The following is a 14,483-nucleotide window of genomic DNA, read 5'->3' on the forward strand; positions in this document are numbered from 1 at the left end:
AACAGAAAGCTAACAGTCTCTCCTACAGATCTTATCTAAACGAGGCACACGAGTATCACCGGAGGACAGAAACGCGTCTAACTGCGCAGCACTGCGCAGTCACCGGAGGACAAAAACGCATGTAACTGCGCAGCACTGCGGTGTGTCTGGAGGACAGAAACGTGTGTAACTGCGCAGCACTGCGCAGTCACCGGAGGAAAGAAACGCGTCTAACTGCGCAGTGTTGTGGTTCTGACTGCAGCAGTGAAATGGAGGCGCCCAGCCGCCCAATGACAACCTGAGACACGGTCTAAACAGCCGGCTCTTCCACACAACCGCAGGAACACTACGGGCCGTGTGTTAGGGGGAAACGGACTGCACTTACATCCAAAGCGCTTTACAATTGATGCCTCTCATTCATCCATTCACACACACACTCACACACCACCGGTGAAAGGCTGCCATGCAAGGTACCAAATAGCTCGTTGGGAGAAATTAGGGGTTAGGTGTCTTGCTCAGGGACACTTCAACATGCCCAGGGCGGGGGATCGAACCAGCAACCCAACCGACTGCCAGACAACCGCTCCGACCTCCTGAGCTGTCGCCCCTTTCAACACACAGCTATAGCCCGTGTGATACGTGCTTTTAAAACAAAGCATGCTGAGATGGTCAAAGCAAATTCTCATAAACCACCAATCTGACTTTTGTAAATGTGGTAGACGTTTGACACATATGTTAAATCAATGTTTTTTTTGGCAAGGCAGTCAGTTGGCTGCATACGCACGTATTCTCCAAGTGAGTAAATCTTCCTAAATTCATTCACTCATGCATTCCTTCCACAGAATAACATACATAATGACATATATAATCACATATAATGGACCAGGTCTAGGGCAAGTTTGAAACAAATCCAGCAAAATATCTGGTGGAAAAGTGGAAAAACATTTATTCCAAAAATGACATTCAAAAAAGAGTCTTCTCAATCAGTCCTTTTGTGTACATTGCCATTTCCAAGGAAGCTGTCACACATCACTTCTTCTGTGGTACATGAACAGGCAGCACGATTGTGGAAACCATTACAAAGAACAAGATCATAACTGCATATCAAACTACAGATCACTGCCCACTAAAGCCAGTAAAACCCACAGATAAACGAAAGAACACACATCCTCCCACAGGTCCCTGAATCAGAGTTTAAAACGCTGACTGGTCCTGGAGTCACAGAGTTTAAAACGCTCACTGGTCCTGGAGTCACAGAGTTTAAAATGGTTTCGGTAAAAGGCTCCAGCACACAGACCAAAAATCAGACACGTGCCACAGAAGAGCGGTCTCATAAACCGGCACGGGGTCGCTACTGTGACATTTCGTAAAACAGATAAACGCCCTCCAACCCCATTCAGCCCAGCCACACAGCGTCCGGCCTGAGGGCCACGTGTACCAAGCAGGAAAGAAACGGGGGGGGGTGGGGGGGGCGGTGAGGGCGGTGAGTATGACTGAGCATGCGTACCCACTAGTGGCTAAGGGCTTGTAACCGAAAGGTCACAGTTTCGATTCCTGGGTAGGACACTGCCGTCGTACCCTTGATACAACTAGGTTTATATCCAGCTGTATAAAATGCATGCAGTGTAAAATTCTATGTAAAAAGTTGTTTAAGTTGCTCTGGATAAGAGCGTCTGCTAAATGCAACGTAACGTAATGTAATGTAATGTAATGTGCTCGTCCTTGTCCTCCAGGAAGCTGAGCCCAGCACAGGAAGTTGTCCCTAGGGCAGGAAGTCGTGCCTAGGGCAGGAAATGGTGCCCAGAGCAGGAAGGATGACCTCATCAGATCAGCGTTCCCTGGCAACTCTCACAGCCACACTGACACGGCACTTCCTGTTCCGGAACACTTCCTGGGTCGTACGAGTAGTTCCAGGTCAGCTCTGTTCCAGCGGTCACCGCCCTGCAACACAACAAGGGCCAATCCGACGTTAAACCCCGAGCCGCAGACTGAGAGGGTTTTATCAACAGGGCGCCATTTTGGCTCTTTTGCAGCATCCAGTTCAACTATTTCCAAGAGTAAGTCCAGGCTTTACACACAGAGAGAAGATGGGATCGCAGCTAACAGGGATAGCAGATATTTCATCAGTATTAACATGTTTGCCTGGCTGAGTTTCAACCACGGTAAACCAAGGTAAAGAGGGTAAACTCTGGCTCGTTGCAACTCATTCCTAGTGCACTTTCAGGGAGTTTAAATATGAATAATAAAATTATTTAGAATCATAAACTTGAAAAAACTTTGCAACTGGAGTGCGAACTGCATACACCTGGAATGGCTGTGCTACTGACCCAGAACAAACGCTACAAACGTCAGTGCATCTGCGGAGCAGAGCATGCTACAAACCCCCAGGCTGCACTGCTTCAGCACATATCCAGCTGTATGTAATGTAAATGTTGTGTACGTCGCTCTGGATGAGAGCGTCTGCTAAATGCCTTTCACTAGGCAATAAATAAGAGCAGACAAAAAGTAAGGAAAATAATAAAGCACAAGTAACAGCTTATCAGCGCTCCTACAAGTTTGATCTTTGATCTCCCAGCTGCAACGCTTCTGTATTTAGATTAAAAACGTGCGCTGTAGTCGTGAAAAGACCTGCTGCACTTCTGAAGAGGTACAGTAATATAATGCTGACCACAGATGCGTGAAGCTTGAATTAACAGCGGCCAGAAAAGCCACAAAAAGGCCACAGCAGTCACTATGATTTAACATTTACTAGCAAAATTTATCATACGACTTATACGGTAAAAAAGAAAAGTGACAATCAGATACTTCCTTGAGAAAAATGACAATCACCACCAGAGAAGAACAATTAATATACCCGGAAAGCTCGACAGTACCTATTCCTGGCCACATGAAACCTGGGGGGGGGGGGGTCGACGGGTCGACGGGGGGGGGGAGGTTAATTAGCTCCTACCTGCTGGTGAAGAAGGCGACCGTGGGGAAGTCGCGGTGGTGGGAGTCGATGAAGACGTTCTGCACAAAGAGGTTCGGGCAGCAGCTATGCTGGAGGTCAAAGGTCACACAGAATTTTCAGAGGTCAGTCAGCAGCCCCAGTCTCACAGTACAGCTGTGGCAACAGTGGAGTTGTGGAGATGCAGTATAGCTATGGTAACAGTGGAGTTTCAGTATAACTGTGGTAACAGTGGAGTTGTAGTACAGCTGTGGTAACTGTGGAGTTGTGGAGATGCAGTATAGCTATGGTAACAGTGGAGTTGCAGTACAGCTGTGGTAACAGTGGAGTTGCAGTACAGCTGTAGTAACAGTGGAGTTGTAGTACAGCTGTGGTAACAGTGGTGAAGGTGAGTCCAGGTTCTGATGCCTACATTAAGGAATCTCCCCACATTGCCCTCCTCTGTGGCGTCCAGGTAGTACAGGTGTTCCTCGTCTGCTCCGGTGTGACCCTCCTCTCCGTCTCCGCCCTCCCCTAGCCACGCCCACTCCGAGTTCAGCCCAGGCTCCGCCTCTTTGCCCTCCCACTTGCCGTTCTCTGCATCTAAAAAACATAACAAGGAAGGAAAAAGAGCAACATCCTGATTAAACAACCTGTCACACATCCTACCAGTGTGGGGCATGTTACCTGTGTGAGGAATATTACCTGTGTGGAGCATGTTACCTGTGTGTGGAATATTACCTGTGTGGAGCATGTTACCTGTGTGTGGAATATTACCTGTGAGGGGCATGTTACCTGTGTGTGGTACACTACCAGTGTGGGGCATGTTACCCGTGTGTGGTACACTACCAGTGTGGGGCATGTTACCTGTGTGTGGTACATTATCAGTGTGGGGCATGTTACCTGTGTGTGGTACATTACCTGTGTGGGGCATGTTACCTGTGCAGGACATCTTACCTGTGTTGGTTTGGGGCAGCAGTAGGAGTGGGTGGGACACTGAGAAGGGAGATGTTCCTCTCTCTACACCTCCAGACTGGGGCTGTAATGAGAAGAGAGATTAGCTTTAGCAGTCCAGAGACCGGCGCCCCCATTCAAAAAACACCACAGACCAGCACCCCTATTCCTCAACCACCACAGACCAGCGCCCCTATTCCTCAAACACCACAGACCAGCACCCCTATTCCTCAAACACCACAGACCAGCACCCCTATTCCTCAAACACCTCAGACCAGTGCCCCTATTCCTCAAACACCACAGACCAGCACCCCTATTCAAAAAACACCTCAGACCAGCACCCCTATTCCTCAAACACCTCAGACCAGCACCCCTATTCCTCAAACACCACAGACCAGCGCCCCCATTCAAAAAACACCACAGACCAGCACCCCTATTCCTCAACCACCACAGACCAGCGCCCCCATTCAAAAAACACCACAGACCAGCACCCCTATTCCTCAACCACCTCAGACCAGCACCCCTATTCCTCAAACACCACAGACCAGCACCCCTATTCAAAAAACACCACAGACCAGCACCCCTATTCCTCAACCACCTCAGACCAGTGCCCCATTTCTAAAACACCTACAAGATCTGTATACTTAAAATGACTCAGATTAGGAAATACATCAAGCTTTATGAATAAGGCCAAAGCCTCAACACTGAGCAAAACTCAATAACGCACAATATAGCTCAGTAAGACTAATAATCAACATGACTACAGAAACCAACGCTAAACACCGCAGTACAGAGACGAACAGCCCAAAGATCCTGACCTCCTGCTCGCCGTCTGCTGCAGCCAGCGGTCCCGCTGGCGTCTTGATCACAGACACGTGCACGGGGGGCGAGGCGGGGGAGGGGTTCGGGGGTTCAGGGTTCGGGGGGGAGCCCGACTCCACCGCGGGCACCCTCCACTCCTCCACCACCTCCACCTCATCGTCCGAGGACTGCTCCTCTCTCTTCCGTTTGAGAGGGGAAGGGTCAGAGGTCACCGCGCTCAAACGCGACGTTCCCGAATCTGGCCCCGCCCTCAGAACCACACCTGAGAGACAAATAAGAGACACACACCATACACACACGTGCACACATATACACACACACATACACACACACACCACACACACATATACACGCGCGCACACACACACACACATCACACTTTTGCAATTATTGACTACCACCACAACAGAGCAATAACAGACTGTAAGGATTTAACATCCATTGTAGACAGAAACAGCAAATATTAGTGGAGGGTTTGATTGCCACATTCGTGCTCTGATGAATTGTGATGTGTGTCAGGTTTATTACCAACTATTCATGATGTCAGTTTGTTATAAACGCAGAAATTCTGAAAAGAAATGCACATTTCTGAAAGATAGCGTTGCAGCCTTCACATTTATATACACTCTCAATCGCATATTTGCACGCATGTTTATACGCAAAGATTAATTTATGAACAGCTCCAAACACACTCGCACACCTGTGTACGTGCAGACGAAGGTGCCCGCGTCGAGGTCATCGATGCAGCGCACGCCCCACCCCCGGTCCTGGGAGCGGAACACCTGCAGGCGCACCTGCAGACCGTGCTGGACCACGCGGTTCTGACAGCGAGCGCGGTCACACCCACACCACGGTCCACACTCGTACAGCCTGTCAGCGCAGAAACACACACATCATACCCTGTGTGCTTTACACTGTATCCCTCCGACACACACACACACATCATACCCTGTGTACATTACACTGTCTCTCCCTCCTACACACACATAAACACACACACGCACACATTTACAAAAACATACACAGACACACTCACAAACACACAATGGGGCTAGCCTTCCTGAGGCTTGTTTCAGTGGGCGTGGCTAGCTCAGGGAGGGGGCGGGGCTTCTTACCCAGAGGGCAGGGGGCGGGGCAGGCGTCTGAAGCGGTAGAGCTGGGCGTTGGGGGCAGGCCGGAGGGAGAGCTGCAGGCAGGCGCAGGTGCGTGGGTCTGCGCAGCCGTCTGCGCAGTCGCAGCAGGACGCGTAGACGGGCCCCGCCCCCGGCAGGCAGCCGCGCAGCCAGCACTGCGAGCGGTACCGGAACCGCGCGGGCCGCCCCTCGTCCACCGCGTTCCACAGCTGCACCGCCACAGGCTCCGCCCCCCGGCTGATGTCCGCGTCCAGCAGCTCCCTGGCGCCCCCTGGGGGCGGGACCCTGCGCTGCAGCAGCACCGCGGCGCTGAAGCTGAAGTTGCCCAGGTGCAGCTGGGCGTCGGCCTCCGTCTCCCGCAGGTAGCGCAGCACCTCCCCCGGCCCCCGCAGGCTCCGCCCACACGGCGCCTTGTAAAAGACGACCGGCCCTCCAGACTCTGCCCCCTGCCCCGGGGGCGCGGCATGCAGCCGCTGGAAACCCCAAATCAGGGGAACTTTCAAGGGGTTGCGACCCCGGAGGTGCTGATAGGCTGACAGCGAGGGGAGGGGCAGGCAGATCCAGCTGCAGGAGTGGGGCTGGAAGACGGGCTGGAGGAGGCAGAGCGGGGCCATGGGGCTGCCCCTCCCCGTCTGGGCCGGAGACGGGGGGGTCCGGGGGCCTTCTCCTTCAGTGTGGCTGGGAGAGAGGGGGGCGAGGAGGTCCTGGTTTTCAGGCGGGGAGGGCAGGAGTTCGCTGCTTTCAAACTGCAGGGGCGATGGCGGCAGGGAGAGGTCGTCTCCTTCGGGCTGGGAGGGCGATACGGGGGCGTCCGGGCTGAAAGGGGAGCTGTTTCTGTTTAAAAATGAAGGGGGGGGGGGTGGGTAAACCAAAGTAAGGACAGAAGGAGCAGTGCTGAATTTTTAACCTCTGAAACTCATCTTAATGTCTGTCTGAGGTGTGGGTCAATGACAGAGACACTTGACTGATTTTTCAGAGCGCAAGTACAAGGCACGATTTGGCAGTTTGTTTTTGGCAGTCCCAGTTTCAGACAAATAACGTCATGTATCTTTACGGTAGGAAATTAATTTTCCCACCTGGTTAGGTAATTGAAACATCAGAAGGCAATGATAACGTTAAAATTCTGTGTGAAAGCACAGTTAGAAGGCCATGTGTGAAGGCACAGTCAGAAGGCCATGTGTGAAAGCACAGTCAGAAGGCCATGTGTGAAAGCACAGTCAGAAGGCCATGTGTGAAAGCACAGTTATAAGGCCATGTGTGAAGGCACAGTCAGAAGGCCATGTGTGAAGGCACAGTCAGAAGGCCATGTGTGAAGGCACAGTTAGAAGGCCATGTGTGAAAGCACAGTCAGAAGGCCATGTGTGAAAGCACAGTTAGAAGGCCATGTGTGAAGGCACAGTCAGAAGGCCATGTGTGAAGGCACAGTCAGAAGGCCATGTGTGAAGGCACAGTTAGAAGGCCATGTGTGAAGACACAGTCAGAAGGCCATGTGTGAAGGCACAGTTAGAAGGCCATGTGTGAAGGCACAGTCAGAAGGCCATGCGTGAAAGCACAGTCAGAAGGCCATGCGTGAAAGCACAGTCAGAAGGCCATGCGTGAAAGCACAGTCAGAAGGCCATGTGTGAAAGCACAGTTAGAAGGCCATGTGTGAAGGCACAGTTAGAAGGCCATGTGTGAAGGCACGGCTGTGACGTCCTTTCAGAGCAGTCCTTCACAGTGAGGACAGCTCAATCACAGCTTAAGCTTGGTCCGCAAAACCGTGATTCTCGTGAGGAAACGGCCGACTAACCGAGAGCTGCCCTGTGACACCTCACCCTCCACCTTCCACTCCACAGGGTCCCCGTCTGTCACGGCCACTGGCAGAACGTCTGAACGAGAGACGACAATGAGTAAGGTACCATTTATAAACAGTGGTGAGCACAGTAGCGTTTACAGTGGTGAGCACAATAGTGTTTACAGTGGTGAACACAGTAGTGTTTACAGTAGTGAGCACAGTAGTGTTTACAGTGGTGAGCACAGTAGTGTTTACAGTAGTGTTTATAGATACTCGTGAGTGAAGCAGTGTTTTGATATTGTGAGTACAGGAGTGTTTCTAGACCAGAGGTGGGCAACGAGGGCCGTATCTGTTCCTGCTTTTCATGCCAACGTCTGGCCTTAATTAAGCCCTGACAATTATGCCAAATGACATGTAGGAGAATTTTGAGACTCCCCATGAGTGTGATGACGTCACATGTTAAAGTTAAAGGTATTCCCATCAATGTTGATCAGACTGTTTCCTCCAAACTCTCAATGCTTCATGATAAAAATTATATACACTCATATATCACATGTATAACTATATACTAATATAATCAATATGTAATCCAATAACTCTATATCAGTAGTTGCAGCAAAGCTTATGGTAACGCAAGAAACCACAGTATCCACTGTAGAAAAAAGGCAAACGCAGAAGGCTTAAGAAAAATCATACTTACTCACTAAGCAGAAAAAACTAATCAAATAATAATTCCAGCAGATAACACTAACCAAAAACTAATCATATATTACTAAAAATATAATCCAAAAAACTAACAAAACGTTATTACCCAATAGAAATATGCTAGAAAACTTAGAAAACTAATACTTTACAGTGACCCCTGTGTAACCTGAATAAAAAGAAAAAGTACAGGAGGCTATAACTCTGTGAACTTGTATGTGTAATGGAAAAATACAGAAAGCAATGACGTGTATGCATAGTGAAAAAGTACAGAGTAAGGGAAAATTGGAAAAATACAGACAGCAATGACGTGGTGTATGCGTAGTGGGAAAGTACAAAGTAAGGGAAGATTGGGGTACCTGTCCACTGATGAAGATTAATTAAGAACATCAATAGATTAATTAAGAACATCAATAGAACCAAAAATCAGTTTTGGGGCACCTGTCCACTATGATAAGATTAATTATTGATACATTAAGAACATCATAAGGACCGAAAATCATTTTTGTGCCAAAAAAGTCAAGTTGACCCACGAACAGGAAAGTGAAACTCCTTACTGTGCCAGAAAAGACCAGATGGCTGATATTTTTAGAAATATGTTAAAGGGGGGTTGTGGGCACAATTTGTGTATAAAATGTATGCAAAACTGACAATCGAGGTTCAATTCTGCTGAATTGATCCGGCTTTGTGCACCTGTGCAATAAAGTCTGAACTTTCTGAAGAGCTTGCTGCTGTTGTGTCTTTTCCCTCGTGAAATTGTTTTTTACAGATTGACGATTGGCGTGGAAGTCTGTCGTTTCCTAGACACGACAGACATTTTAGCTACATTTCACACTAATCACACGAATAACAGTGTCCCTACTGTGATGTAATCTGCGAGTGAACTAGTGTTGGTGTGTGCAGCCAATTAGCTCATTTAGCCAGGGTAATCGGTGGAAACAAAAACCTGCACCCACACCGGCCCCCCAGGACTGGAATTGCCCACCCGTTCTAGAATGAGTGCAGTCGTGTTCATAGACAGTGAGGAGCACGCTTGTGTTTACGGAAGCTGGACAGGATAGTGAGTGACTCACCACCGTAAAGCAGAGACTCCTCATCAGAGTCAGTCTCGGCCTTTGGACTGATGTAGAGTTCAGATGCCAGAATTATGTTCATACCCACAATAAACTCTGTTAGGGAAAAAATATGCACATAAATAAATAAAATACACACACACAGTTAATCAGTTATGCTCCTGGTGTGGGTATTGCGTGTCTGTACGATAAGAATGTAGGCCTGCTACCTCTGTCTGAAGCTCTCTCCGCTTCAATCCTGTCTCTCAGGTACTGCAGGCGATCACACAGGGCACCAAATATAAAGCTCACATCCACATTTCTCCAGAATTCCTTAGCTTTCTCTGAAATCAGAGCAAGTAGGTCATTGGACAATTCAACCGAATACATTTATTTGTTCTGCGATGAACGGACATGTCTGACTGCAATAGTTTCTTACCAATTTCCGACGGCATAATGTTCTCCATTTTTAGACTAGGTGACGGGAGCGATATTGTGAATGAACCCCGCGTTCAAGTTTACACAATCAACGTTATTCCAAAACGCGCAGCTACCAGTAGACATCCATCCGTGCTGAGGTCACGTTCATTGCCATCGCGGACTCTAGAGACCCAGCGAGTCCAAAACCGATACATTCCTGACTGGCTAATAATCATGCCAAACTCAAAATACAACACATTTTATTGGAATCCACCGACTCGTATTAAGTACATTTTTATGAAAGAATATTGACCATTTTTGAAGAAATTGGTTCTGCAAGCCGCGGCGAATGGATACCGAATTGCGTTAGCGACGTTATCTACCCATTTAGATCATTTTACTGGCTTCCATTACAACACTTAATTTCAGGTACTGCTGGGGTTTGCTACAATGATGTACGATTCCCACGGTCGAAAGTCATATTAATAAAAAAGAAAGACTCCGTGGTACTGTTCGCCGAATTGTTTGAGCTAACGTTAAAGAAACCGACATACACTGGACTGCAAAAGGACGTAAACATTCAAACAGGAACATAACGATCTACACCCTGGGTCCGATTTGATTTTAACCAGTTCAAGAAACCTCTTTCTTCTGGTTTAGTCAGTATTGGACATTTGAGACGACTTTGGACCTCTCCAGTCACATCAAAAGAATTATAAAGTTTGTGCATGAGTGTGAAGCAGTCACAATTATCCACGAGAAGAAAGTGACTTCCGGTATCTACCAGAGCCGGAAATTTCACAATAAAAGCAATAAAGCCGCTGAGGTTGAACCATTGAACATTATGGGTCTCTTGCAGGGTGCTTATGTGCTGTCGAAAATGTCCTATTTACGAGTTGTGTGCACATGATCGAACAAACAAAGTCTTAATTACCAGTGGGAAACTCTGATTTTTCTATGATACCGAGTTGTGACATTTTGGAGGCGTATTGTCAGAGAAAAGTGGCGCAAAGCAGTTAGGCTGTGCTTCCATTGTGTGTCCATTAAAAAAAATTCAGACCAAGAACACTTCAGTGCGTAACAGGTCGTAATTACAACTTCCGAGTGGGAGCCAACGAGAACCACGTGAAGACAGCTTCAATTGGGGTTTAAATCTCTAGACCACAGAACTGCATTACAACTGGAACAGCTATCAAAATCTCAGAAATAACACGTAGCTTTTCCAGTTGTAACACCATTCTGTGGCCTAGAGCTTTAAACCTGAGGTTTAAACACCAACTAAGCACACTTCAAATCACCCCTTGGGTTTATTGAGTAAGAATCCTTTGCCTTCTCAGGAGAACAAGATTTGTAATCCTGTATAAGTAAATATGAATGCATGATATATACATTCATATTTACTTACACATGATTACAAATCTTGTTCTCCTGAGAAGGCAAAGGACTCTTACTCAATGAAAGTGTGGTGGAATGGGCTCAGAATGTCTACTATCTAAATCAGAAGACTTCCAGATGACGTTACCCTAGGAACTGAGGCTATAATTTACCTTAAATCCACCCTTATTTGCATATTGGGAATTACAAATCTTGTTCTTCCGAAAAAGCAAAGAACAATAGCAGACATTTCCACTATCTGGCTCATCAAACCCCAGGCACACCCATGGAACATTTGTGCTGTAAATGGCATGTCCACGCCACTACACCAGTCTTACGCGCTTCAGGGCATGACTTTGTAGGCCGGAAAACGGGTTTGCAGCCACAATTCCTTGGGCGAATTCCTGGGGGATGTACAATCAGAACTTGGAATTCAATGAAATCTCTTGAACAACGCAGCAAAGACGAACTTTTATTTTGGTAGAAAACGTTCGCAAACAAAAACGAGCATCCTAAAACCGGAAGTTATATTGTGGCATTGTTCTTCTATAATGCTACAAACAAGGGGCGCCAAATGCGACCGTTTAAATATCGTCAACAAAATGCATTTCGTGCCACAAAAAATGAAGAAGCTGCATTTCGTGCATGAAAAGTAAAATTCGCTTTGCGATTCATGTACGAAATGTTACATTTTCCACCTGATGGGCTACACAGACCTGGGCTGGCTTCAAGGAGCTACCTTGTCCTGCTCTGTTACATCTTTGGGCGAATTTCCGCTCCACCAACAGCAGTATGTGACACCACAGTATGCTAATTTGTGACGTTGTTACACCGCTTGCGACTTCCAAGGCGATCAAGTCTCGGTAGTTATGTATGTGGGCGTTCTTCATTATGTGTTTTGTAACGTGTGTGTACAACTTACGCAACTGTTTATGCAACGAATAATTTTATGCACTCTTCATGAAAGACGGTTAACTATTCGTCGTACATCCCAAGATTTGGAACTTGTTGGGAGAAAAAGTAAGCTAGCCTACAGTACAGTGAAGTGAAACTACTGTCACTTTTGCGATTTCTCCGGTAAGACTGAGCATTTTCGCAGTAGTTCTGCAGGGCAGCGGAAATTTTCTATTCCACGAACTCTAATCATTGTGACTTCAATGATGCCCGATGCTGTGTTTGTGTGAACATGGACAGAAGCGCGATGGATCAGGTGCGCAGGTCGGCAGGCGAGGCGTTGTGGGGCATGTGTGCCGCGGATGCCATGTCCATGCCGGTGCACTGGTATTACACCGTTCAGGACATCAAGAACGACTTCGGGGGCTGGATAGCGTGCTTCCAGTCGCCGAGGAGCCGACATCCGTCCAGTATTCTCACGCTGTCAAACACAGGTACGGCAGTAAAGCCAGGACGTTGCCAGCTATTATGATTGCGTTGCAAGCGTTTAATTTTAATTAACGTTATAATTTAACGTCTTAATGTCTTGTCCCCGTTTCCATGGATTGGTTACCGCACATTTGTACTGTGACTCTGTTCTGTGTCTCTGACGCTGTCTCTGTCCATAGCGGGCAGCGGCCGATCTCGGTCCTCAGTCCAGCGCCCCCCGGTGGTGGGCAGTGTCATCCTACACGACAAGCTCAAATTCTGGAAGTTGCCAGGCGGTTCAGTCCATTATCACCAAGGTACACAGAGAGAGAAAGAGAAAGAGGGAGAGAGTGAAAGTTAGTGTGTGTGTGTGTGTGTGTGTGTGTGAGTGTGTGAGTGTGTGTGTAGCTGACAGTATGTGTTTTCTGTACAGGGCTCCCTGCTGGGGGGAACACACTGAACATGCTGTGCACACTGAGAGTGGCACGGACGCTGACCGAGGGGGGGTCCAGCAGCGTGGGGGGGTCGGGCAGCGTGGGGGGGTCCTGGAGCGCGGCGGATCGGCTGGCCCGCGCGGCGGTACTGGCCGATTACGTGCGCTTCATGACCACACCCGGGTCACATGATGACACCTACGCCGAATCCTTCCACAGAGCCTTCTTCTCCGACTGGCAGGAGACACGGCCTACCTCTCCCAGTGAGGTACACACCTGTCTGTACACCCCCACCTCTCCTAGTGAGTTACACCCCCACCTCTCCCAGTGAGGTACACACCTCTCCGTACACCCCCACCTCTCCCAGTGAGGTACACACCTGCCTGTACACCCCCAACTCTCCCAGTGAGGTACACACCTGCCTGTACACACCCACCTCTCCCAGTGAGGTACACAGCTGTCAGTACACCCCCACCTCTCCCAGTGAGGTACACAGCTGTCAGTACACCCCCACCTCTCCCAGTGAGGTACACACCTGTGTACACAGTCTGTTTGTGTGGAGTGTTTATCCTGTTTGTCTCTCTTGTACAGTAACCCTGCTGGTCTCTCCTGTACAGTGACCCTGCTAGTCTCTCCAGTACAGTGACCCTGCTGATCTCTCCTGTACAGTGACCCTGCTAGTCTCTCCAGTACAGTGACCCTGCTGGTCTCTCCTGTACAGTGACTCTGCTGGTCTCTCTTGTACAGTGACCCTGCTGGTCTCTCCTGTACAATGACCCTGCTGGTCTCTCTTGTACAGTGACCCTGCTGGTCTCTCCTGTACAGTGACTCTGCTGGTCTCTCCAGTACAGTGACCCTGTTGGTGTCTCCTGCAGGTTTTGGAGTTTGCTGAAAGGCGCTATAAAGAGAAGATGAGCGGCTTGATCGCTGACAGCCAGCTGGATGCCATCGGCTGCCTCCCCATGGCGATTCCTTTCCTACTGCTGTCCGCCCACGCTACTGAAGACCAGGCTGTGAGCATTCACCCATTCACCTGAGCATTCACCCATTCACCCGAGCATTCACTCATTCACCTGAGCATTCACTCATTCACCTGAGCATTCACCCATTCACCTGAGCATTCACTCATTCACCTGAGCATTCACCCATTCACCTTAGCATTCACTCATTCACCTGAGCATTCACTCATTCACCTGAGCATTCACCCATTCACCTGAGCATTCACTCATTCACCTGAGCATTCACCCATTCACCTGAGCATTCACTCATTCACCTGAGCATTCACCCATTCACCTGAGCATTCACTCATTCACCTGAGCATTCACCCATTCACATGAGCATTCACTCATTCACCTGAGCATTCACCTGAGCATTCACTCATTCACCTCAGCATTCTCTCTTTCTCTCCCTCTCTCTCTCCCTCCCCCTTTCTCTCTCTCTCTCCCCCTCTCGCTCTCCCTCCCCCCCTGCTCTCTCTCTCTCTCTCTCTCCCTCCCCCCGCTCTCTCTCTCTCTCTCCCTCTCTCTCTCCCTCCCCCCCGCTCTCTCTCTC

The 14,483-nt window shown here is 48.7% G+C and overlaps 2 protein-coding genes across 5 annotated transcripts in view; one reads left to right on the forward strand and one right to left on the reverse strand.

The window, feature by feature from the left end:
- Window positions 1-900: 900 nt before the first annotated feature.
- setdb2 (SET domain bifurcated histone lysine methyltransferase 2) lies at window positions 901-10,561 on the reverse strand. The gene is made up of 11 exons (XM_035410019.1): window positions 9,782-10,561; window positions 9,573-9,686; window positions 9,364-9,459; window positions 7,604-7,682; window positions 5,797-6,648; window positions 5,382-5,551; window positions 4,678-4,943; window positions 3,863-3,944; window positions 3,339-3,508; window positions 2,930-3,018; window positions 901-1,920 (listed from the first exon to the last, which is right to left on the reverse strand). Exons 1-11 carry the CDS (start codon window positions 9,807-9,809, stop codon window positions 1,803-1,805), a joined length of 2,064 nt encoding a protein of 687 aa, XP_035265910.1. The 5' UTR covers window positions 9,810-10,561; the 3' UTR covers window positions 901-1,802.
- A 1,116-nt stretch (window positions 10,562-11,677) lies between these two features.
- Window positions 11,678-14,483, forward strand: part of LOC118223460 — a 6,597-nt gene continuing 3,791 nt past the window's right edge. The window contains exons 1-5 of one of the 4 annotated variants that reach the window (XM_035410025.1): window positions 11,678-12,007; window positions 12,331-12,524; window positions 12,699-12,815; window positions 12,932-13,200; window positions 13,808-13,945. In XM_035410025.1, the coding sequence (XP_035265916.1) occupies window positions 12,338-12,524; window positions 12,699-12,815; window positions 12,932-13,200; window positions 13,808-13,945 (711 nt within the window). In that variant the 5' untranslated portion in view covers window positions 11,678-12,007; window positions 12,331-12,337. The other 3 variants (XM_035410022.1, XM_035410024.1, XM_035410023.1) reach the window with 3 other exon arrangements.

Source organism: Anguilla anguilla, chromosome 3, assembly GCF_013347855.1.
Source record: "Anguilla anguilla isolate fAngAng1 chromosome 3, fAngAng1.pri, whole genome shotgun sequence".
NCBI lineage: Eukaryota > Metazoa > Chordata > Actinopteri > Anguilliformes > Anguillidae > Anguilla > Anguilla anguilla.

What these genes read in the sequence shown, in the direction of transcription:
- setdb2 (XM_035410019.1), bottom strand. Translation starts at nt 9,809, where the DNA reads ATGGAGAACATTATGCCGTCGGAAATTG. An exon ending in GGAGTCTCTGCTTTACGGTG is followed by an intron (nt 7,683 to 9,363) that starts GTGAGTCACTCA and finishes TCTCTCGTTCAG; the next exon opens with ACGTTCTGCCAGTGGCCGTG. An exon ending in GCTGCCCCAAACCAACACAG is followed by an intron (nt 3,509 to 3,862) that starts GTAAGATGTCCT and finishes TATGTTTTTTAG; the next exon opens with ATGCAGAGAACGGCAAGTGG.